This window comes from Chroicocephalus ridibundus, chromosome 6 (genome assembly GCF_963924245.1).
Source record: "Chroicocephalus ridibundus chromosome 6, bChrRid1.1, whole genome shotgun sequence".
In the NCBI taxonomy this organism is placed as follows: domain Eukaryota; kingdom Metazoa; phylum Chordata; class Aves; order Charadriiformes; family Laridae; genus Chroicocephalus; species Chroicocephalus ridibundus.
In genome coordinates, this window is record NC_086289.1 from 49,500,524 (window position 1) to 49,526,838 (window position 26,315).

At 36.0% G+C, this 26,315-nt stretch overlaps 1 protein-coding gene across 1 annotated transcript in view; it reads right to left on the minus strand.

The window, feature by feature from the left end:
- Positions 1-5,849: 5,849 nt before the first annotated feature.
- Positions 5,850-26,315, minus strand: part of RASA2 (RAS p21 protein activator 2) — a 49,113-nt gene continuing 28,647 nt past the window's right edge. Inside the window, exons 8-24 of the mRNA XM_063338681.1 lie at positions 25,661-25,737; positions 24,185-24,283; positions 21,961-22,117; positions 20,616-20,764; positions 19,167-19,281; positions 18,521-18,595; positions 17,662-17,785; positions 16,208-16,314; positions 14,430-14,516; positions 14,271-14,348; positions 13,751-13,824; positions 13,166-13,272; positions 12,801-12,883; positions 11,678-11,886; positions 10,372-10,475; positions 9,584-9,773; positions 5,850-8,693 (exon numbers count right to left, since the gene is read on the minus strand). Coding sequence (XP_063194751.1) covers positions 8,663-8,693; positions 9,584-9,773; positions 10,372-10,475; positions 11,678-11,886; positions 12,801-12,883; positions 13,166-13,272; positions 13,751-13,824; positions 14,271-14,348; positions 14,430-14,516; positions 16,208-16,314; positions 17,662-17,785; positions 18,521-18,595; positions 19,167-19,281; positions 20,616-20,764; positions 21,961-22,117; positions 24,185-24,283; positions 25,661-25,737 — 1,866 coding nt within the window. The 3' untranslated portion in view covers positions 5,850-8,662. The remainder of the gene's footprint in view (positions 8,694-9,583; positions 9,774-10,371; positions 10,476-11,677; positions 11,887-12,800; positions 12,884-13,165; positions 13,273-13,750; positions 13,825-14,270; positions 14,349-14,429; positions 14,517-16,207; positions 16,315-17,661; positions 17,786-18,520; positions 18,596-19,166; positions 19,282-20,615; positions 20,765-21,960; positions 22,118-24,184; positions 24,284-25,660; positions 25,738-26,315) is intronic.

Genomic DNA, 26,315 nt, shown 5'->3' on the forward strand with positions numbered 1-26,315 from the left:
TAGCTGTTGCCTGTAGTCAGCTGTTCTTAAGGTTTTACTGAAGATGCCCAATGCAGTTGCCAAAATGGAAAATAGACTTGAAAATATGCAGACATTGAACATTTGGAGATTTGAATGAGTATTATTTGACATGGAGACAAGTCAGAATCCAGAATTCATCCAGAATTGATGAATTACACTGCATCCTCACTGTGGAATTATTGCAGAAATTTAATTGAAATTTAATTGATTATAAACTGTATAACATAAAAATATGTACAGTTTCTGTGAAAGAGAAGCATGATGTGGGCATCCAGAAATAAAAAATAAACCAAAACAGAAATTTGGGAAACATACTGTGTTTGTGGAATAAATTGCATATCACTTTTACACTGGGAGGATCTCACTGGAAGGGAGATAGAAGAAGTCCCAGAAATATATTTCTACCCAGAGTAGCAAATGGAGTTTAAAAAAGTCTGTCCCCACCATCTTCCCTGTATTGCCGTATACGTGATGCAATTTGGCATAAACTTTATAGAAATCCAGGAATGAGTTCAAAGACAGAGAAGTACCAGTAATTCAGATTCTTAAATGCACTGTGCATTACTCAATAAGTGAAACAAATGGACAACACGACACCTAATAGATAGAAGAGAAATTCTTAAAGAAGTTTTACAGAAAGAGTTAATTACTTCTGCATGGGAACCTTTCTGCTTTAATGGGAAAACCCTGTCTACAAGAGACTAAATATCTACTGACTTTGCTGAGCTGTTTTAATTAAGTCTAAAGCCTTGAAACTTCTCCATTCTTCATACCACACCCAGGCTCATCCATCTCCCCTTCCGAGACAGAGATTTAAAGCCAATGACATAAAGACCCCAGACTACTTCATCAAATTCTACACTAGATTCTTGTTTGCTAATTGTTTTACTCTGAAGTAAACCTCAGCTATTACTATTCCCCTGGACAGTGAGGATTTTCAAGTCAGAAGCTAGTCTCATATTCCATTTATTAATTTTTAAAAAATTAACTGTGAAGATAAAATTTTTGCATGTTTTAACTGAGGTTAGCTGTTTGAGAATGGAACTGCATTCTGAACTGAAAACTGAAAACCAAGTTATGTTGTTTTGCTGTTACGAGGAGGCACGCCCCCTACTGATTTTGAAATATTGACATCTCCTTTAAATTCGTGTGAGGTAATGCAGTTTGACTTAATATTTTTACCCTCTCACTGATACTTGGAATATGCCTAGTATCGGGATAGACCTCATAAGCTACTGTTAGCAAATCATAGAATCTTCATGGTTGGAAAGGACCTTTGAGATCATCGAGTCCAACCATACACCAAAAAAATCCCCCCTACAATCTCTGTCATTAGAGCATGCCCTGAAGTGCCAAATCTAGACATTTCTTAAACACCTCTAGGGATGGTGACTCACCCACCTCCCTGGGCGGGCTGTCCCAGTGCCTGACCACCCTTTCAGTAAAGTAATTCCTCCTAATATCTAACCTAAACCTCCCCTGCCGCAACTTCAGACCATTTCCTCTGGTCCTGTCATTATTCACCTGGGAGAAGAGGCCAACACCCACCTCTCTCCAACCTCCTTTCAGGTAGCTGTAGAGGGCAATGAGGTCTCCCCTCAGCCTCCTCTTCTCCAAGGTAAACATGCCCAGCTCCCTCAGCCTCTCCTCATATGACCTGGTCTCCAGACCCCTCACCGGCCTGGTAGCTCTCCTCTGGACACGCTCCAGCACTTCAATGTCCCTCTTGTCCAGAGGGGCCCAGAACTGAACACAGTACTCGAGGTGAGGCCTCACCAGTGCCGAGTACAGAGGCACCATCACTTCCCTACTCCTGCTGGCCACACTATTCCTCATATAAGCCAGAATGCTGTTGGCCTTCTTGGCCACCTGGGCACACTACTGCCTCATGTTAAGCTGGCCGTCCACCAGCACCCCCAGGTCCTTTTCTGCCGGGCAGCTTTCCAGCCACTCTTCCCCAAGCCTGTAGCGTTGCTTGGGGTTGTTGTGACCAAAATGCAGGACCCGGCCCTTGGCCTTATTAAACTTCATACAGCTGGCCTTGGCCCATCGATCCAGCCTGTCCAGGTCCTTCTGTAGAGCCTTCCTACCCTCAAGCAGATCAACACTCCCACCTAGTTTGGTGTCGTCTGCAAACTTACTGAGGGTGCACTCAATCCCCTCATCCAGGTCATTGATAAAGATATTAAACAAAACTGGCCCCAAAACTGAGCCCTGAGGGACACCACTGGTGACCGGCTGCCAAGAGGATTTCACCCCATTAATCACAACTCTCTGGGCACGGCCAGCCAGCCAGTTTTTAACCCAGAGAAGAGTACGCTTGTCTATGCCATGATTCGCCAGCTTCTCCAGGAGAGTGCTGTGGGGGACGGTGTCAAAGGCCTTACCAAAGTCCAGGTAGACAACGTGCACAGCCTTCCCTGCATCCTGCCCTCCAATCCAAAAAACCCCAACAAAACAAAAACCAAACCAAACAAAAAAGGAAGGGAAGTTGCACAGAAACTTGTCTTATGGAAACTCCCTTTACTCATGTGCTTAAATTACTGGAAGGTACTGCGTAAGTGAAGTTTATCCTCTCATCATTCACACTTGCAGACATTATGTCCTGTGTACCATGTCACTCAACAGATTTTTTTTGACTTTAACCCAACTTTCTACTTTGAGATTTTGGCCAAGATGTATGTATATACAATTCAAGTATATACATAAATAATTTTAAAAAACCCAAACCAAAACAATGACAGAATGGTGTGACAGGAAAGACTTGTCAAGAATCTGAATCAACTACTCAGGAGGAAGCTAGGTGAATTATTTTGGTTGTTACAGAAATCATTGTATGTTTTGCATTCAAAAAAGTTAGATCTTTCATGGAGTTTTTCCAGCAGTACTGGAACTCATGCTTGTATTGTTCCATTTATACAGCTTAATGCTTTATTTAAAATCTCCTACCTAGGACTAGGATTATTTCTGTCTCAATTTTAAGATTCTTGCAAAATCAATCAGATAATCTGCATCGTGTTTGGTCTAATTTATACTAGGGTAAATCAGCAAAATAAGGAGAAAAGGTGAGAGAAGGAAAGGTACAGAACTAAATACAAGTTGCAAGGTAAATGATGAGCTATACTGCATCATTATCATACGGAGAAAACGCTTGTACAAACCTCTCAGCTTACACTGTCACCCTCTGGGGTGTCAGTTCACGACTCGAGATGATTAAAATGCCCAAATATTTGACAAAGCATTTTGACAGCTTCTGGCATCATTTAAATACTTCTTAGTTACAGAAGCTACAGGGAAGTACTCCTTCCTCTCGGGTGTTTAAATTTCCATTGCTACACAATACATAGCACCTTGACATCCCCCAGCGTGGAAAGGAGAGAGCGAATTGCATATACTTGCCCTTCTTTCATCAGGTACTCTAAAGGTCTAGGGATAAAAGATACAACATAAATGTCACGTCCGAGCGCTATTGTGGATCACTTTTTATAGGGGAGTTTCCCCTCTTGTTAATTTTACCTCTGTCGACTGCTTTTTGCCATCTGATGAAGGCTTGTTTCTCTATCACCTAGCAACGACACCACAGTGTCTGGGAGAAGCAAATGCCGAGCAGGCGGTGTTAAACCCCTGGAGCTCCCACCCCTGAGCTTCTTCTCCGGCCGCTGAAGTAACCCTTCGGTAGGTACGGTGTCCGCACGCTGAGCCGGGAGGAAAACACTGCGGGACCAGCAGTCGGGCTAGCTTTTAAGCTTTCTGTTATATATACACACACATCCCTCAAACATCATCTTCTCTCCCTGCTCCCTGACAGTGGAGTGTGTCACTGAAACACCAACCTGGAGCAAAGCAGGGGATATCTTGCATTTCTTAGGAAACCAGAGCCAAAATCTTCTACACTACTATTTCAGAGGAACCAGGTAAGAGATTTTTACCTTTAAGTCTTGAATTCAAGTCACACAGTAGATTTACTTTGGCTGTTCTATGATTCTCTCAGTTCTTTTTCCTTGTGTAGGAAGAATGACCAAAAATAGAGGATTAAAGTGGGGAACAAAATCACAGTCCCTTAAAGCAAACTAAATTGTCTGACCGGATTTAAAAAAAACATTAATTAATGTTTCTAAGATAAGAATAAAAATTTATATCCTCTTCAGTGAACAGTAAAACTGTTAACTAGACTTTATATGAAACTGCCACAGCATTTGCAATAGTAGTTATGCTAAAATAATTATTACCTCAAACAGTTAAAAAGCTTAGTCATAAAATTCTATGAAACATCGTATTAAAATTTATATATGGATGGATTCTGTTATTTCCCATAAACATTTCTTAATGTAAAAAATATTTTAAAAGCAATTCAGTAAGGTTGTCTAATATTTTTTTTTCCTTAAAAAAACAAACAAACAAACAAAACATTCTTACAAAGCACATGCATTTCCTGAACACTGCAGCCACTTGATCTTTTTAAACCTTATTGGGATTGTGGAGCAACTGATTATCAAATTTCTATCCCTGATTTAGGTCATAAAGTGACTTTTTAAACTTACATTTTAAAACTAAGTAATTTAGCTAAATTACAGTCTATATTTCCAGTTCTTATAGCTCTACTCTCAAAATCTGAATTTTATTTTTTTTTTTTAAACAGCTGCCTATATTCTTTAATCTCAGGAAGAGACAAAGTATTCCAGCAGCAGTCTCATCACAGCTGAACACAGTAACACTGTTACAGTCTCCTTACTGCTATTAAATGATTTCTGGTTTATTTAATCTGCATAAATCCTATAAATATTAAATATGCTTCTTTAACTATTTGTTAACCTTACGTAAATTGTATGTATTTGCCCATTCTACTGGAAGTTGTTCTTTTTGTTACTGGGAGCTGTTGCTTATTGGGCTAATTTTTATTCCATATGCATGCTCTTTTAAATGCAATACTGAATCAGTCCTTATCACATGTGAGTTGATGTTGCAAACTTTGTATATTAAAATACATACAAACGAGCAGGAATTAAAGATAATGTATTTTAAACACTTAATTTTCTAGATATTATTAATTCTGTTCACCGTACATAGTCTATAGGGAGACTATATGAAGATAAATACATATGCTCACCTACGTATAGGCTGTAAGTATGCATTTTCTCACTATAGTCACTTGCATGTATGGAGGGGGACAAAGATGTATAGAACTGTGTGAGAAACTAGCACATTGATTTTCAAGGAATCCAGAGTCCTAGGAAGAACTTTCTAGCTACAGAGGCCTTATGCACCTATAATTGCTAGCCTGGCCCACAACCTGAAAGGACAATCAGCTCAGAAGCCACAGATCTTAAATGGGAATACCCTTCTCATGTTATGGTGTAAAGAAAACTCAGCTTAATGGAGCTGATAGAGAAGGCAGCATATTAGCAGTGAAAAGAACAGATCACTCTGCTTTAATAACCACAGATTTTTTTTAATGTCCACAGAAAAAAATTTCATCCTGTACTTCCAATTTAATCTTTAACTTCCTCTGCTTTCTGATCTCTGCAAGTGAATGTAGTAACCACTGAGACTGGGCCTTACTACAGCTTACCTCAGAATTAATCAAAATTAATTCCAAAATGACTGGAAGGTTTGCACTGTAACTCCTAATAGCAGCCTCCATACCAGCAATAAAGAACAGGTCAGCTCTCTGTACAAGGAAACAAAACATCTCAAGACATTAAAACACACGTGTACAAAATTATCTCATAAAAATGCCCATAAGCATAGGAGGGGAGAGATGGTGGCAAAAAAGTGCCCAGATTAAATAAAGGAAGACGACTGAGAAAAGGGAAGATTATTTTTCCATATGCAATATATTTTAAAAGGTCTGAAAAATTATATAGCTGGTAATGGTACACAGGACAGGTAATGAAAGACAAATCAGTAAGCAAGAAAAAATATTAGCCATATATAACACTAGTAACATAGTGCCGGATATCCTTCAATACATCAGACTAGTCATTCCAAACATTTTAAAAACTGTCAAATTACCAAGGCTTCTACGCACGCTGTTATGCCAAATGATTAACAATCACTTCTCTCTCTCTCCAACCATCAATCTTAGTTAAAATGTAACAACGCTGTAGATGACCATGCAAGATCCCTCTAACTTCATTCTGTTGTTTTTTTTTCTTGCCAACTATATTTATCTATTTATACACAACTCCTGTATGTAAAACTATTAATTCAGTCTTCAGATAAATGCTAACATTTTAAGGAGCCAGGCCTCACAATAAACACACAGTGTATCTTAAGTTGTAATTTATTTGTGAGTTATTCTCAATGTTACAAAACATTTTAATGTCTTGATAAGAAAATAAAATTTAAATAAAAATACATTCAACAATACATCATCATAATACAAATTAAAACTAATGATAATTTACAATCCTAACAGAACTAATTACTGAATAACATCATCTTTCTAGACTAATCAAAATGAAGGCAACTTTTGTTATTAATCATCCTACTTGTACCTAATTAAATTCTAGAACGTCTACTGCATTTTAAAACATTATAAAATGAGAAATCAAATCTTAATGGTCACAAATATTCAATGGTCTTTGTTTTTTTCCTAGATATTCCAGTACCAAAGCAAAAAAAAAGTGCATATTTTAAAAAATGTTGTAAGAGTATACAATTTAATTTTTCATATATTTGACTTTTAAAACAACAGAAAATGGCTCCAAGGAACAGACACTTTGCCACAGGGTTAATCCACATATAGCAAAACCTAACTTTGACACTCGACCACATTCAACTTTGTTTAATGGCAGCTTTTTATTAATGGCAATTAATCAGACTCTACCTTGGCAAAAGACATTTCTTGGCATTACTATATTCTCCCCTCCCCCCCATTTCAATTGTTGGCAAATAAAAATCCCTTAGAATACATCAAATGTGTAAAAAAGGAAAAGGCAAAAACAGCTGAGGTGATAGAATGATTGCGATGTTGCAGAGACTAGTACTGAATCCTGGATATTCTAAAACAGTATGTCTGGTATTAAATCAAATAGTTATTCTAACAACATATTCTAACATTCATTCCAAAAGATTTCAATCCTGTCTTGCCAGCTTGCTTCTATTACAGAAAGCCTCCCTACAACAGTATAATAAATGTATAGTAATTTAAACAGCTTACTGTTTCAAGCATTGTGGATTTCTATTCTATTTGTAAGTTACATTCCTAGTTAATTTGGCCAAATCATGATTGTAAAAACACCCCAAAAATCACCCAACAAAACAACAACAAAAGACTCCGTAGCAAATGCTCCAAAAATAAAAGTACCACATAAAGTTATTATTAAAAATAATATTTCAAGGAGTACCATTATATTTAATACTGATGAAGCAAAGTTGCCACAGTAATACCTTTGCTTCTTCCTGGTTATATACATGTATGTTCTTTCAGCATAAACCTAACTTCTCAGATGAAGTGAGCAAAAATTAATTTTACTAAAGTCAAGAACGCCAGTTTAAGATTGTGTTAAGTGGCAAATACAAATCCATATAACTAAAGATATAAAAATATTCACTGAAGCATTGCTTAAAGACAAAACAATGTTGATCATTCAACTGATCATAACAAGCAGATACTACAAAGTATCTAAAAATAATCTGGGATAGTCCAGATATCTAAAGTGCTTTGAGTGATTATAATAGAGATTATTTATTAGATTTGTAGTCAAAAGGTAAGCTGGACCTAGTTATTACTTTTTATAAAAAAAAAAAGAAATAAAATCATACATGGGATGATGTAAATTGATCAGTACTTAACCACAATCTATTCACATTTAAATTTTACTATCTGTAGGCAAACTTCATTTAAAACGAATGTTGCTACCCTGCATTTCTTTTTAGATTAAGAAAAAATATGTACCTTAAAAAATCCTAAAGAAAATATAGATAGTGGTCTAATGTCATTCCATATATTACTCACCCCAAATGTAAACAAGAGGTACAACATAAGTTCCCTGATTTCTTCTTTAGTATTTAAAAACATAACTAACACTGGTATCTGCTGTCCAGATTATCTGCAGCACACTGCAAGATTTTTGTAAGACTTCAGCTGTAGAGAAATCAAGTCCTGACAACACCTAATACAAGAAAAAAAGTCAAATGAATTGAGCATGAAGCTTCAGATCTTTTCCATGTCATAGTATCTTGGGATTTCTATTTCAAGATCCATATCAGCAGGGCAGGCACTCATGGTAAACTCATGCAAGTTTGCAGTGTTTGTATTGAGAGATGTAATCCAACCAACAAATGCTGTGTGGATTTTCTTCCATTAAAAAGCTTATTTGTTTCGAAAGTTCTTTCTAATAAGACAACAATAGCAAAACAACATTTAGATTCATTCACACCTATTACTTCAAGAACTCGGAACTTCAAGTTCTTCAGCAAAATGAGAATAAACCTTAAGACCAGATTTCCAAGTAGATATTTTTCTATTAAATATTAAATAGATTGTCAACACAACAAGCATTTATGTTCATTCTTAAATACTTTGTAAAAATGCACATAATGAATTTAAAAAAACAAAAACAAAACAAAAACCCCAAAACACTCAAGAACATTTCCAGTTTCTTTTTTCATCCAAGTGCGCCACAGTTTGTTTTGGTTAGGAAACTTTTCCAACAATTGGATTTTCTCTGGAAAAAAATAAAATATTATATGTAAATATTTTAAGGTTAACATCTGCTTTCTAGTTCTCATCATACAATTTTAATTTATTCAGCAAACCTGTATTTTTTTTTTTTTAATAATTTCTACTACTACTTGTGAAATTTCGTGATTTGCAGAAAACCTCACACACTCTCACGTGAGACTTTCTAAATCAAAGTAAATTTTTCTAAACGACTTGGGTCAAATACTAAACTAGGCAAACCAAATCGTGGTTTGAGCATTCTTTTTTTCTGGTGAATCAAGCCTTATTGACGCAAAGAAGAAATCATAAAACTTGCCAGTGGCATTCCACAGATATCAGCCAGGATTCAGGAGAACTGAAAGAATCTGCCTTGGAACAACAATGTCCTCCAAAGAAAAGATTTTTTTAACTTCACCAGAAACAGGATTTACCATAGAGCACGGCAAGTGAATTATAAACAGTAAATACACTGCATGAAAGATACAGTCATGCAGTGTAATCTTTACAGTTTTATGTAATTTGATATTTTAATTATTTCTTAACTGAACTATGGAATTTGAAAAAAAAAAATTAGAAAGTAGGCAGACAGTTAGGGATAAATTTTGTGTCCACTTCAGATGTTAACTTGCAAGGAAACAGCAGAGGCATTGCACCCACTTATGGGAATCTCAACAGAAAGACAGATGAAGCCCACCCCAGAGGATCTTCTAACAACTGGTAAAAACCTGCATTACCACAAATTATGTACCTTATTTTCTCAATTTCTTTATTTTGTTTAAATCTACCTTTAGCTTAATTATCTCTACCTAAACAAGCCTGGTCTTGTTCTGTGATTTTTATTTTTTTTTAGGAAAATACATATTTAGGTATGTCAAAATTACATAAGATACTTACTCACTACCATATTTAGCACTAGACGATCTCTTCTTTTGGTATTTTTCATGCGATTCATTCAGCTTTTCTACTATATCTATGATCTGTTTAAGTGTATGAAAAGTTGCTACAGAATCTTCAATTGTGAAGTTTGAATAATCATCTGGTTCTTTCCGCGGACCTTGGTAGACTGCTATACTTCCGCAAGCCTCTACAAAAATTACCACAATTATCCTGATTAGAATTTTGACAATTAACAAACAGATCTAACTATCACGTAAATGGTGATTCTGAAATTCTGAAGTGTAAAGTTACTCTAGCTTATACATAAAGTGGGTTAAGACAAAAGCAGGAGATAGCACCAACTAGCTTTATTTACAGTTCTGTGGATTATTCTCTGCTGGTTGTGTTCAGCATCTCAAGTATCTGGCTCTCTCCTGTTGACATTAACAGACGACCAATGCTTTCTTGCAACTCAACCATGTTCAACAGAACTCACTCCATAGTCAGGAAAAGGAGAGCAAAGACAGAAGAACAACTGGCTAGAGTTGCAGTCTCTCTGTTCAGCCTATTAAAGATACTTCACATATGCAAATTCATTTAGAACAATGTGCACGCCTCATGTCTACTGTAAAGAAATGACTGAAGAATGTGTGATACCAGAGCACTAAGACAACAAAAATACAATCTGTCTCTCTACTTTCTATTATTTTCAGGTAAATTGTTAAGACATCAAACTGATGTTATGGGCCTAAAGAATTAGAGCTAAATAATATCAGTATAATTCTTCTGAAATATTATTTGAGTACCTTCCAACTTCTGTAGTTTAGGCATGTTGATAGTGAAAAGTGAGTAAATTCTTTCTGCCTCTCTGTCTCCATCAATCTCAATTTGAGTATCAGCAGGAACATCTCTAAAAGGTGAAAAAAGACGGGTAGTCAATATAGGAATTGTTCTTGAAAGGTTTGAAAGCAAGTAAAAACTGATTCTGTTTCACTACACTTAGCCTTTTAACGTGTCCGTCACTCAGATGGCTTTACAATTGCTCCACAAAACTTAGTGTTCAACGCAAGTGCTCTATAGAAACAGGCATAAACAGTTTTGAGGGCAATGAATACAGCAATATAAAAAACTGCTTTTTCCAATACAATTTATTCAGTATGTCAAGGAAAAATATTTCAAAAAGATCAAAGTAAGGTTAATTGTCATTAAATGACACTTAAACACTTATTTAAAATCTTCTATTCTTGAAAGGTAACCAGAAGAGAAGGGCAATCTCCTAAACCAGAACAGTTGAAAAAAATAGAAAGACAAACCCAACCAAGTTATTCAGTAACGGGAATCTTCTGAACTGTTGGGAAACCCAATATAGGAATGAACTGAGTAACATGGAAGAAGTATTATACGTATTTTCAGAAAGTTATCTTGTAGGACTTCCTGATGATGTAGAACTGACTGAGATCTTTAGTCTGTAATTTAAGCAATCTATCCAGGTAAGGATAAATTTATTTTTCAAAAAGATCAAAGCATTTATTTGTTCTCAGAAATCAGCAGCTTAAAGAAAGGCACTAATGCATTCTAAGACGTTTTTCGTTTTCCTAACATACCTATAAAATCCAAATCATTTGTCAGAATCTACATCCAAGATTTAGTTGATTTTCTTAGTACACTCTGCTTAAAATATGTGAGGTTGAAATAAAAAAGTGACTGTATAAAAAATGCCAATGTCATTAGGGAAAGAGATAAGACTTCCAGGCTGAGCCCTCTGCAGCAAGGTATTCCAATTATTTCATACAGATGACCTAGGCGTGTCACATTTCTGCATTCAGCTTGGCATCTGAATAAACTTCAGCTATTAAATTTATTATTCTGTGTGGAAAGAAGTGAACCATTCGATATTTCTGATTTACATGCTGAACTGGTTACCTTCATTTCATATGGTAGCTGACGAAGTAATAGACTTCGTAAAATCCAGTACTTCAGGCCTTATTAGTAAGGCATGTTTTTAGTAGCATAACTTGCTAAAGCCTTGCTTTCAGATTTTCAAGTTGTACAGTGATTCATACATTATTTGTCCCACAACACATATGTATTTTCAGCTGAGAAGCAACTTACGCAGTGCAACGAGCACAGCCCACTGTGTTCTCTATTGTAGCCTTGCAGCAAAGCCAGTTCCCATTCAGAAAAGCAGAAGGATGGTAAAAATTGAGCCTCTTCTGGTTGCACCTCGTTACCCGGCAAAGAGCTTCTATCCACTCACTAGCTTCTACACAGTTATTTGCTTGGATATAGAGCGGCTTTTCTCCATGTAGTACTTGAAACATCTGTAGAAGGAACACAACATCATCCTGCTCAGTAAAAGAGTAACTTTGAATATGTCAAAATAGATTTCAAAGCTCAGGCAATTCAACAAAGCCAAATTAAGACAGAAAGTGTGACAAGGGAGAAAAGAAGACTCTTCACCTCTTTCGTTTTACTACACAGCCCTATTTCAAAGAAAAAAATCCCACAAACCAACAAACAAAACAGCTCCCTGTATTCCACCTCCACCATTTCCTCATCCAAAAAAGAATTCTTAAAGAATTAGAATGTGATGCATTCTCTGCCCTCTGCATTCATGCCTCTTTAAACGTGACCTCAGACTTCCTGCTTGATATCCTGTGAGTAACAGAAGATTCCTAGAAGTCTCTCCTTTAGCCATCCTCAGCCTAAGTAACAGTTGCACTTTTATCACCGCCTCAGAATTTCTAATGGAAATAACACAGAAATACTGATGTGTTAGAGGTGCAGAATGAGGCTGTGAGCACAGGCAACTGTCTCAGCTGACGAAGGTACTGTAGGAAGTTCTCATCAAACGGAATAAATAGAAGTCTGATAACATTACATCTCTAGTAGAACATAATATAATACATATTACTAATACCTTACGTGAAAAGTGCTTTGTAATAAGGTCACAGTAGTTCTAACCTTCATTTCAGAAATTTGGAAAAGGGGGCAGAAGTCATAAAATCAGTCAGAAAAGTTGGTGCTGAGATCCAAATCTCCAAGTTAGGTTCCACGTTCAGAGTACTTGGAAAAGCTGCATACAGATTTTTATTATTGATCCCACTAAGATTTTTTGCTGAAGTGTTCAGTAATGGGGTTTCAGTAACGGGGTTTCAGTAACTCTATAAGCTAATTATAATCTTTTATTTAAAGAACACACCAGGAATTACATATAAACTATCTTTTGACTCACATTTTTCTTGTTGAAGGAGCTCTCATCAAGTTTCTCCACTGCAAGGATGTTTTTGATTGGAATAGTGAAAATTGGTTCTTTATCTGTGAAAAATTGTAAATAGATGAGTGAAGCGATTTTTAAGAAAACTGGTTTATAACCTCAGTGCACTGATACTGTAGGTTAAGTTCTGAAAATGTGCCTTTTTATTATTGAGAAAATGTACATGAATCATAGAAGCATTCTGTAACCAGTGCAAAGGTAACTAAGACATATGTACTTTAGTAAAAGAAAAAAATTTATGCATTTTAAAAAGCACAAATCAGATACAAACACTTATAAAATATTGAGAAAACAAAAATAATTGAAAAATAAACATCATTTACCTTGCTGTTTGTGGTAGGTGAATTCTCTACTTGTTAGACAGAACCACCGCTTCTTGAAATTCTTTTTACCAATCCGAGTCCTTCCCTGAGCTCTTTTGTACATTTCTCTGTAAAGACAGAATCCAATAAAATGCAACCATTAGTCTTCCGGAGAGCTTTTAAAACCATTTATTACAGGGTAATTTTCCCCCCTACTTTAAGGCAGAACATTTAGCTGGCTGTGCTTAAACCGCATGCAAAGTAATTCTAAATTAAATTAATACATTCCTTTAAAATACAAGCTCACAATCCTGAATAAATCATCACAAAGCACACGTTACTGAATTGTAACAGAAACGCAGATGGGCTTTTAATAAGTTTTAAGCTGATTTTTTTTTTTAATTATTTAAAAGATAAGTTATGAAAGTTTACAGCTGTTGGTTTAAACTAATTCTGCAAACTAACAAAGAATTACCACAAATTACAAATACCGTAATTTCTACAGTACATCAAACATTTTAATGAGCATTAATCTGATGTTGGCATTAATGGAAAAACGGTAAAGTCAATACTCTTTTGCATGATCTAGATTCAAGATGTATTTACCCTTCTTTTAGATGTACTGGCTCACTCAGACCACTGGGCTCTTTACTTTCAGTAGAGGAAACATCATCTAGGAACTTAAGGAAAAATACACAGAGAATATGTACTATTCAGAAACAAAGAACAATCAAAAGCTATTTTGAAAATATACATGTACAGTTTCTCTTGGAACTGAATAATTATTTTATGCAACAGATGAAATGAAAATACATTGCAGAGACTTGGAACAATGTAAAATGGCATGCCCATAACCCACACAAGATTTCTTTAATTAGTTCCTAGACAGCAGATCTAATCAAGTCTGTTTTAAAAAAAATTGTACTTTTTTTTTTTAAACTAAATTGTCTTAGTCCGTTATATATAACTCTTGTGTGCTCGATTGTGTGGATTTTTTTTTAAACCTCTGAAATGGACCACAATTTTTCTTTTTCTGTTAGAAAAATGAATAATAGCACAACCTCCTAATAATTAACACTGAACAAATACATCAACCATTTAAAAAAAAAATCTAGTTGAAAGGTACCTTTTTAACAGATTCAGTAAATTTTTCCTCTTGAAATGTTTTGAAAAATTCACACATAAATGTCTCCTTGAAACTTGACTGCAAGAAAAGGTATATCGACATAAATAAACTTTCAAAGAATATTGTCTATGAAATGAAAAAGAATTTTAATAGCCTTACAAGTTTGCTTTTGGTCAAACTTCCCCAGCTCCCCAAAGTCTGGATGGCTTTTGATATAAGAGTTAATGTTCTAGAAGTCTGTGCATCCTAAAATAAACAAAATTCAGAAGTCACATTTTTTATTCAGTTCCAGGTAAAACCTTGATTTAAATGAAAAATGTCACAAAAATTATTACATTACACAATGTAGTACATCTGATACATCTTCATTCCTTTACTACTTTGCCCAAAAAGAAATGCATATGCAGCATTGTCCTTTTTTAGTACTTGTGCTTTGTGAATATATGTATATTTTATAAGCTACTGCCCAGTGCTTAATTCTTTATTCACTACCACTAGAACTTAAGATTAGTACTCAGAAAAATATTTTTACATATAAAACATCTTTAAACGCTCAAACTCTGTAATTGTTGCTACACATCTAATGCTTCTGAACTATTCAAAACTTAACACTAAACATAACGAACTGTCACTCAACAAATGGTAGAACTTTTCATAATACAACATGAACTAAAACACTTTGTCTTTAAGGCTTTTGCCCAATTTGTTTGCTACCTCACTGCTTGCATTTTAGTACAGGATTACAAACACAGCCACAGAAAGGGGCCTTGCTGTTCCCTTTAAAACGTTTAACCCACAAGTGATAAAATCCTGTAATCGTTTTACTCAACAAATTGGATAACGTCAAAGGAATGAATTTGAGTAAGGAGATTTTTTTTCTTTTGAAAGCACAACACGTATAAGCAGATAAAATAAGCTAATAAAGACAACCTCTACAGCATAAGATTTCACATGTATTCTGTATTTTATGTGAAAATAATACAGTATTTTTTTCCTTATCTCCCTATTCCTGTCTTTGAAAATTTTTTTTTTTTTTTTATGCATATCATAGAATCACAGAATGGTTCTGGTTGGAAGGGACCTTAAAGATCATCTAGTTCCAGCCCCCTGCCGTGGGCAGGGACACCTCCCACTAGACCAGGCTGCTCAAAGCCCCATCCAGCCTGGCCTTGAACACCTCCAGGGATGGGGCATCCACAGCTTCTCTGGGCAACCTGTGCCAGTGCCTCACCAACCTCATAGTGAAGAATTTCTTCCTTATATCTAGTCTAAATCTACCCTCTTTTAATGCCATTACCCCATCCTATCACTACACGCCCTTGTAAAAAGTCCCTCTCCAGCTTTCTTGTAGGCCCCCTTTAGGTAGTGAAAGGCCTCTATAAGATCTCCCCAGAGCCTTCTCTTCTCCAAACTGAACATCTACTTGACAATTTGAAAACTAAAAATGGCAGATCTGGCAACCCAATGAAGCTAGTCAAGTCCAGAATAAATACACAGACCAATTATTGGGTAACTCTACAACCTCTGTTTAAGACACAAATAGAAATATTTTTTAAAAGTAAAAGTGGCACCTGGATATTTAACTTCCATGTGGAGGGAACCAATGCAGTTTAGACATATGCGTTCAAGAACCCTCAATGATGCTGCTATTCAAAGTAAAGCAGTGCATTCCCAAAGAAGACACAGCTTCAGCTTCTTTAATATCAATAGCTCTTCTACATCACTTGACAATGCCTCATAAAGACTGTGAAATCTGATGCTTAAAGAACTGCAAATGTCTTAGTTTCTTCAGTGAGGTATAAAATCGAAAACTCAACCTGGAGACATTTAGTAACCTTACGTCCCACTTACAGACCCACCAAAAGTAATTTATGCCTTCCCAGATAAACAGATCTGACAGTTACGAATAAAACAGAACAAATCTTCACAAAACTTACTGGATGGTGAGGTCGTAAATGAAAAGTATGAGGTGAGACTACGGCTACAGCAAAGAAACGAAGAAACACAAAGCTGCTCACTGCAGAATACTGTACATGAGGGTCATCTGCAGAGAAAAACCATGAAATGTAACATGCACTAAACTTAATAGGAAATAATGAAGACAGTCAACATAAAAGTTGTTCAGAAGATAACATCAGAGGACACATTTATATTTTAAAACAGAATAGAAAAATCAATGAAGTGCATGAAATGAGAAAGGTGATCATGGTAAGAAACGTTCTGCTTAAAACGGAGCGTTTATTTCTCTGAAAAGTTCTGTTCTCATAGAAGTGGCTCATCAGCTCCACTACTAGGAACGATGAGATTATTGCAAGCATTTACATACACAGTGTTGATTCAGTACAGCTGTATGCACCTTGAACTGAAAGAGAAAATACTGTAGCAGTTGCCTTTAAACTCTAGGGCTATCGGGCTTATTCCCCTGTAAAGCTAATCACTGAGCAACTCAAACACATTAATGCTGCACAACAAATGCAGCCCACACACATGAACAACTTTAACTCCAATTCTGAGTTGCATCATAAAACCATGGTGCCATATAATTTTGATGATGTAAAGGAGGACTTTCTCATTTACTATTTTGGGTATATTTACACCTTTATACTGGGAAATATAGCGGGATCACATTGTTACTCTAACAACCGCTTCAATCTGATCTGTCTGGGAAGTTAGCTATTCTGAAAAGACCGTCTTAACTAGAGGAATTTACGGTATCAGTTCCAATGATAAACGTAAATCAGAGAAAGGCTCCAGATTATGAGAACTATGTTCTACATTTGTGGCTTATTATATGACACTTCCGATTTTAATTGACTGAAGCATAAGAGTATTTCAGACCCATCACATTATTCCGATATTAAAACTATTCAGAACGAATAAAACTGTCCTAATACTGGTCGCATTACAAATGCATTAAATATTTTACATCATCCACCCTCCTCAAAAGTACCCCTAAGTAGTAAAGCTACGGTAGTAGTAAAGCTAACTTCATATAAGTTATGAATGTGCTACTCAGTTGACACAGCTGCAGTTCATGTCATTAAGATCAGCAGATTTTACATATCTTTCAATTAAATCACTTTCTGTATTACTTGCGCTTTTCTTCTATTATCTCATACTTTTGTTGGTAACTTCTTATTTGCTACTGTCTTGCAGTGTTTCTGACCTGCTACATTTTTCTATCAAAAAATACAAAGTTCTTGCTGATTGACCACAAGACTTCACTATAAGTTACAAATTGACAGAAAAACAAATGCCTGAGTGTCAAGGCAAGAAGTTCAGGGCACAGCTTTGGACAAGGCAAGAATTTTAACAATCCCCATAAGGTAACTGCAGAAGTTAAGTATTTCTCTCTGAACACCATTTTCAAAAGTTTTTAGAGAACACTTACTTGGAAATCTTTTGGCAGCCAGATGCCTCAAAGAATAAAAAACATCACACATTAGGGTAGGGCAACTTATACTTGACCGCACAATTTCACGGAATACTTTGTCTACATAATAGCGTAGATTTTCCTGCAATTATGAAAAAAGGTATTTTTTCAGACCATTAACCTTTGCATTTGTATGTTTTTTCCCCGAACACAAACATAACAGTACAGTTCCTTTTTTCAAAACACTGCCCGACTATTTGATTATGTATTTTAGTACAGCGCATATTTAAAAATCCTCATAATAGCTATATGGGATTACTAGTGTTAAAAGATAAGTTTGATGTTATTCACTTACAAGAAAGCATATAAGCACTGTCTGGCAATATACAACTATAACGAAATATGGTTTTGTAATTTGACACCACATTACAAACAAGGATCACTTCCCCTGGATACCTAGTGAATGTTCAGTTAGTTTGTTGCAGCAACTATTGCCTTAAATGTCATCCTTTGGTGACAGGCAAGCCTCAAGCAAAACTTTAATGAAACGTGTTAAAGCAGTCCTAAGTAAGTGCTTCATCATCTAGATACTGAGCACAGAACACCAGGAATTACAGTACAACATCCAAAAAGTTGTCAAGGAAGACTGTAATCCTCTGTTTAATTCCCCCCCCCCCCCCATTCCATTTTCGGTTGGACTTTTTTCCTTTACTGTTTTCATGAACAGGGATAAGAAAATACAACTTTATTCCGGAATCAGCAGATTCTACTGCTTAATAAATTACTCATTTTCCATTACACAGAGCTGCTTTTTAAAATGTTTTTCTATCAGATTTTGAGAAAGTTTAAATTAGGAAAAACACATTAGGAAACTCACCATATTAATTTCTACATTATCCCCTTCTTTTAATTTGATGGGATCTATTTCACAGGGTTTAGGAGACTCACAGATCTGAAAGAAACAAAGAAAACTATTGGAGTTTAATTTTTCAGACAGAAAGTATGGAAATGCACCTATTCAAAACCAGATTCTGCCCTAGATTTAGGGGTAAAGCTCCAAAAAATTGTCAAGGAAGACTGTAATCCTCTGTTTAATCCCCCCCCGCCCCCATTCTATTTTCGGTTGGACTTTTTTCCTTTACTGTTTTCATGAACAGGGATAAGAAAATACAACTTTATTCCGGAATCAGCAGATTCTAACTATCCATAACAGCATACAATAATCATCCTCAATTTTGTGTGTGCCTTTTTACATGGATCAATCACATAAAGCATCATGTGGGTAAATTCTGAAATGCTGGAGCGACTGTCACTGACTGTTTAATTTCAAGCATCTGGAACACAATTAACAAAAAGCAGCTCCTCCCACCAAACCAATTATTGCTCAATTTAACCTTCCTCTACAATTCCCCCACCTGAGCAATTACTACCACACAGGGAGCTGTAAGAAGAATGTATATCAAAGAGATAGGATACTCCAGGGGGCTAAGAATCCTGAGAACAGTTTCAGTAGGGTAACCTACCTCATCAATAACAGGTTTCAAAGTAACCTTTAGGTAGTGCTTCCCCACTATTTTCATCATTTCATCTACACACCGAGTTGCTAATGAGTTGCCTCTGAAGATTGTGTTTGCTTCTCTGTAAGAAAATAATTGATATTATTTGAATAGGGAAAAAATAAGAAGCTCAGTTACAAAATCCAATTAATACTTTATCTTGCTATTAAATAATTAATTTTTTGAAAACATTTTTTGGTATACTTCAGTCAGGAATTCCCAAACCTAGATACCTAGCTCACAACGGCACTCAGGAACAGAAAGAGAATAAACAAGAATATTATTACAGCTATTACCAAAACCAGGAACATAAATAAAACCATAAGGAAAAGCCTAAGAAATTTTAGACAGTGAATCTATAATCCAGTGCTGAATGTGAGAAAGAACAATTGGAGAAAGTTCCAAAATAAAGACGACTTGTACCTCGTGGATATACAATTCTTTTTCCAGTAGTCCTGGTGGAAAAAACCCCTTAGAGCTACAATAAATAGCATACTGCTACACTACACTGATAGACACTTTAACCAAAACTTATTTAATCTAGGGTTAGGCTTTTTATTCATTATAGCTGTTGAAGACAACTGAGAGCCAGCTATGCAAAGTAAATCTTTCTAATCTGAGAGATTTAGTTTAATCTTTCTTTGTTACAGTTCAATTATAACGGAAAGAAATGTGCGTACAAAAACGCAGTTCAGAAACTTATTTTCCATGAGTCACCTCTTTCTACACAGCTAAACTGTCTCACCTTATTTACATCTGGAGTAAGTCAGCTTTGAAATGAACCATCCTGTGGTGACAAAATCCCTTCCACATCTCCACAGGATGTGACTCGGCACCTCAGTGGCCACTACTCAGGTCTACTTCATTTCTCTCCTAACCACAGAGCTGCAAATTCACAGGCCATACACACAGTGCTACTTGGGAAGACTCCTGTGCTTGCTACTTTCAAGGCATGCAGGAGGACACGTACGTACTCACAAGGCATCTTTGCAGAAAAAGCATAACCCTCATTTAAGTCACATACTAAAGGAAACAGGATAAGATTCTCAGCAATTTTAGAAGTGTTATGTAACCAATTTAATCACCAGTAAAATTTGAAGAGTGGCCAATTATGACATTTTGAAATAAAAACTATGTGCTTTTAGACACAACTCTAGGCTTCTAGTTTATGTTTAGCTGTATACCAGCTCTAAGAAAATTTTACCAAATCAATCGTTAACTCTGACTGCCACCTTGAATGTGATTTTAATGGACGTTTTTACAAACTAGCATTAAAAGATGAATCTATCTAGTCAGTTTTACATAATGAGAGAAATAAATTTAACATGCTTACTTATCAATGTTGTATCACAAAGCCCTTTGAAACTCTAAGAATAATTTAAAAAAGCATGACAGCACTAAACATGAAATACATACTGCGTGTCCTTCAGATCTAGTTCTGCCACAGCAGCAACAAACGGAACTAGCTTATGGTGGTGTAGCAATAACCGTACAAGAGGCAGAACAGCATCATACTTGTCTCGACAAACTTCGCTCAGTATGTAGCCAGCAGATGCAGAAATCGGCTGTGAGAAAGCAGAATGTGAAATCATGAGCGAAGTAGTTTAATGTTCTTCACGTGTTTGTCAAAGCACAGATCAAATCTAACAAGACTACAGACACAGCTTCTTAACAGAAAGTTTCAACATGTGCTATATCACACAGAAATTAAGTTCCCATTCTACAGAAATACTTAATTGAAAATTGGTATTATCTACTCTATACTTGACATTTAAGAATGAAATTCAGCATTTACTCACCCTTCTCATTCTCCCTAAAGGGTTAGAATATGGCTTTGTCACAAATACAAGCAAGAGGGAGTAAGCAATTGCTTTACTATAATGTCATATATCTTTATAGGACTTTTAAAACTATCATCAGAGCACATTAAAATACAGTTCTCACACTTCTGAAGTGTCTGTCACCATTCTACAGGTGGGAGTTCCAATACAAAAACCAATCAAGTTATTGCATTTAAGTAAAAAAGACAGCTGCTGACTGCCACTAGCTACATACTCATCTCTTCCTCAATTCCAGTGAAGGAGTACTGGAATATGGGCTAGCAAAAGTTTTAGTCACAACCTGCCTCCTCTTTACCTTTTTCTCCTATGCCCCACTTCACCACCACTGAAGTGAAGAAAAGCCGTAAGAGACCTAGGAGTATAAAGCCTAGTTACTGTAATTTGATTCCTGTCTCAATGTTATGCTAACCATCTGCCACACTTCCCTCTTTGTCACCACGTCCACGTGAGAAATCCAGTCATACTTATTAACACACTAGGGAAGACAGAAGCAATTCAGAAGTGGAGTTAGAAATCAATTCTGAAGCAGATTGTTTTTGGTAAAGGTGATTATCTACCCCTTCAGTGCCAATAATGGGTCAATGTCCCTGGAAAACATGAAATCCAGTGGGCCAATAGCAGCCAGTGGGAAAACACAATGCTGAAAAGAGCAAGCAACAAGAATAAAGTAATTTATCTCTTCCCATCACACAGCACAGGTCATTTCACAATCTCTGCTAGTTCTTCTAAAATAAGAAGAAAATCTTGGTAGTTTGGAGCAGAAGTAAATGCTCTACAAGCTGCTCATCTGGTTATAACAGAAGTAATCAACGCAAAGGAACAAGAAAATCCTCTAGATGGGCATAATTCACATTGTCTCATACAGGATTGCATAATTAATTTTAAATTTTCATTTTAAAAGAAGTTTTCAACAAAAATACCTGAACATCTGGTGATTTTAGCAGCAAATTTCTTAGAGAAGCGTAGTATTCGGATGGAAGTACACAGTCTTCAGTATAACAGATATTTAATCTAAGTGATCCCAAATCATCAGTTTTAGAAGACTTGTTTCCATTTTCTCTTGGTTGAAGTAAGTACCTGAAAGCAACAGGGTAATTCTAAAACATCAGATTCACATTTCATTAATTTGACTAACTCTACAATAAAGCAAAGTATCACATTTAATTATTTCAGTATATGTAAACTGGACCTGAAAACTGGCAATAAAATTCACAAAATAGCTGAGACATAAAAGAAAAAAAAAGGAGCAGCATTTGATGCAACTATAGCACATAATGAAACATATATTTTCTCGTATCTTTCTGAACAGTGAAATAGGATATACCTCTTATAGCTCAACTGGGATAGCAGGAATAGTTAGAAATTATGTTGGACCTTCTCATTTTACATCTAGGTTATATTTAGAGTGCTGAGCATTGCAGATGGAACAGCTACTGTCAAGAATTTAAATGGTCTTAGTCTGAAACCAGTAAAAATACATAATATTAACAGGCTGCATTCCTGAGAAACAAGTAAGATTAAAGGAAAAAAAACATGTGCTTTTACTACTCTCAATACAAAACGTATTAAGTAATTCTTCATTGGCTTTTGTTGTAGTTCAACTGTATTCCAACAGGAGGTGCAGCCCTACAAAAATTTTAACAGCTTTTAAGTAGCATCACAGCACAGTTTCAACATTCAGCCCAACAAACTGAAATCATGTCATTCATATTTGTACTTCTACAATCAGGAGATCGGACATTTTTTTAATAGTCAGATGCACTGCACGTGAAGGCATGCTAACTGATTTACAAGGACAACCTTTGCTTGAAGGCATGACTCTTAAGCTTATTTTCCCAATATTTTGTACCAGTGATACTCTTATCTGCTGTACTTCAGCTTTATTCAAAACATTTTATGTAAATTAGTAATAGTATAAAAAAATTAGATATTTTTAATCACAGAACTGGTTCTGATAAGCAGATCATAGTTGGATATGAGGATGATTAACACAAGGTATGCCTACAAAGTATATTAGCAGACACTAATCTCTGTATTGATGCTTCAAGTGAACTGGACGTGAGTCAGGTCAATTCAAAATGCGATACAAACAATACACTGCTACTGAGTCTACACTAATATAACCTTTCTGTCAGCAGGCTGTTAAGAGGCATGTCATTATGTTAATACGGTCATACAGCTTTTGATCAGTTTAGACCACTGGCAGAACACGCCTGTGTCTGCAATATACCATGTAAAAAAATAGAAAATACTGACACAAGCATTTATTACGTTCAGGATCACATTCAAACACTAAGACTGAGAATCAGAGTTCCACTTGGATACGTCCAAGACACTTGGAGCCTGAGGTGGGTAGGTAGAGCAGAGCCATAATGGTTGCTGTGCTCCATTTAGTTCCAATTTACCCGCTTCCTTCCTATGTGTTCTCTACGTGGACATACAAGGGCTACCTGCACTCTTTTTTCTGCACTGAAAGGTGCCCTAAAAGCAGAATATTCCACACACTTTGAGGCATTCAAATCTGTTGTACTCATCACTTCCTGCCACTAAGTATTTGGCTCCTGCTTGCAAGAACTTCAGAAGGGAGGTTGCTGCTATGTTATAAGCAGAGATCAGTCTTTCTTGAATTCCCTTCATATCTTACACTTCCAGCTTTTAAACTTCTATGCCCGCTCCCCTGAAATGACATTGGATTGGTTCCAGAAGATACTTTCTGCACCTCCCCAAGGAATTTAAAAAAAAAAAAAAAAAGCATGATACTTAATGATTATTTTTAAATTACAAGTGATGCAATTCTGAGAAGTTCCAGGTTTGCTGGATAGGCTGAAAAGCATAAAGAGATCACTAAAACCCAACAAGCTGACCAAAAGATAGTTACACTCAGTCTTCCCTTTCTTCACCCTCCACACCCTCCCCTCAAACACATGAACTATTCTGTGGGAGAGGGCAGATTGGGGAGGAGAAGGGCTATATGTACCCTCTGGCAAAGGTAATTCATTGGGCAGGGAAACTCTCTAGAAAGATGCTTTACCTAGACTAGAACAGGAAGACATATTTTAATGAATAGTTAAAAGAAAATACATCCTTTGCAAAGGAAGATCTGCAAGACAGAAACAAATTCACTTCCGAGCCACCATTTCTCACCATGCTTGAAAGGAATCATTTCTTAACACCTTCACGGGAACTTTAATTTCTCCTAGAAAGATGTCTTGTACCAGATTTCCGTTATTCCATAGGTCAACCCTGAAAATAAGAACACCGCTTAATTTTTTTCTCCCACAGAGAAATAAAAATCTTCAAGTTAACAGTAACTGCCTTACGGCACTAATCCACATGCATACAGGCAGGAAATGTTAGAAATATCACTCCATTCTAATTAAATCAAGACGAATCAAACGAGTGGCTTATTAAGCCATAAAAAACAGAGAAAGAAACAAACAGTGAGAGTTAGACTCGCAGTCCTTGCATCAGTAAATAAAAGTGATATTGGCAACATATATGTATTCTGAGCAGTCTCCACCCCCAAAACTGTGCACAGTTCTTCTCAGGTAATTCAAGTGAACTTTTTAACCAATATAGTTACGTATCCCTATCTAATTGCTAAAATTTGGCACACTGCAATGCCACACCAACACATGCGCTTGTTTTCCAAACAGCAGCTCGTATGCTTACAACCTCAAAAGGAATCACAGACTCCAGACATGCACCTTGGGTTTTTTCTATTACTTCTTACCTCTCTGACATTTCTGACAGACAGCAGTTGTTAAGAAGAACAAAAAAAATTAATACTAGATTTGTTGGGGCATGACTGTTTTTCTAAATATATTTGCATCTATAATGAAATATACAATTCTATAGGATAATCATAAGACTAAAAGTTAAAAAAGCACATACCAAGTTAGTTCTATATTGGCTATTAAAAGTAACCACTAAATTCTTCTGATGCCTGTCAGGAAACATATGCTAGCCTTCAAGACTTTCTGTCATTCAGCAGATTTGATGCATGTATGCGCATGAGTACAATAAAGAAATGAAACTGAGTACAGGGGCTCTTAGCTGTCCTAACTTATCACCACAAATACAGGCAGCCCTGCTTTAAGGATAAAGGAGCAGAAAAGGGGAATATATTTGTAAGTATTCTTTGCATTTGCAAGGAAAAGATGCAGCACAAATGTTCCTCTAAGAAGCAACAAGAAATTGTAAGAATCTCATAAAAGAGGCTTCTCCCTTGGTTTTTATTAAAACAGCCAACTACATTTAAAATCACAGACCAGCATCAGGTATGCTGTTATCCTTCCATACAAGTTTTATTATCAATATTCTGCCTAGACTAACATATATTGATAGGAGGTCCTCACGTCTCTTTACTCACAGGGCACCAGAAACAGGTTTAGGCTGCTAGATACACTCTACCACTACTTACTTAAAAACATCACATCTTCAGTAGGAAGCACACTAAAAATTTGAGTAATGTTGTATGTTAGAATAATCTTTTCTACAAGTCTGATCAGTAACTCTCTGGAGTTACACTAAAAGAAAACCTTTTTTTATTGTCTTGATGATAAAATATTATGATTTATTAATGATAAAATAAATCGCTTTCTAATCTACATAACTTACCTGACTTCTAGTTTCTCAATATCTTCTTCTTCCACCTGAAACTGGGACTTTTTGGTGTAACTGCTGGACCTGGTTACCTGGAAGTAAATTCCTCCTATTAACACACTTTTTCCTGTTGTATTATGGATGGCAAAAAACCAAAGAAAAACCTGCCTCTTTAACATTGGTAAACAGTTATTGTTCCTTTTAGAAAAGTTCAGTTCACCAAACAAACTGCCCTTTGACAGAAAGCAGGTGAAAAATGGGTCAAGAAGGGTTCGTGGTGGAGCCTGAGGAGGGCTATCTGATATCTAAGGGAATTATAGTATAGAACTATTAGAAAAAAACCCAAGAAGTATGACATGAAACTGGCAAGAATTTCTTTAGTTTCAGTATGAGCCCCAAGAAAGCATTAAAAAGTTAATTCTGAGATGTTTAAGGAAAGAACAAATAAGTCTACTCTTCTTGCCCTACTTATACTACAATTATAACCTCTTATTTTAATTGTCCTCATTTCTTGACTGCTTGCATTCTCAGTTTAACCCCAATAAATCATAAGTCATGAAGTTATCAGAGTGGTTTGGATAACATTTTTATCCTAGTATCTTACTTCCTAAGAAATTACACTCAGTATCTAGAGCAGGTCAACTGAAACACACGCCATGTGTCGATACTC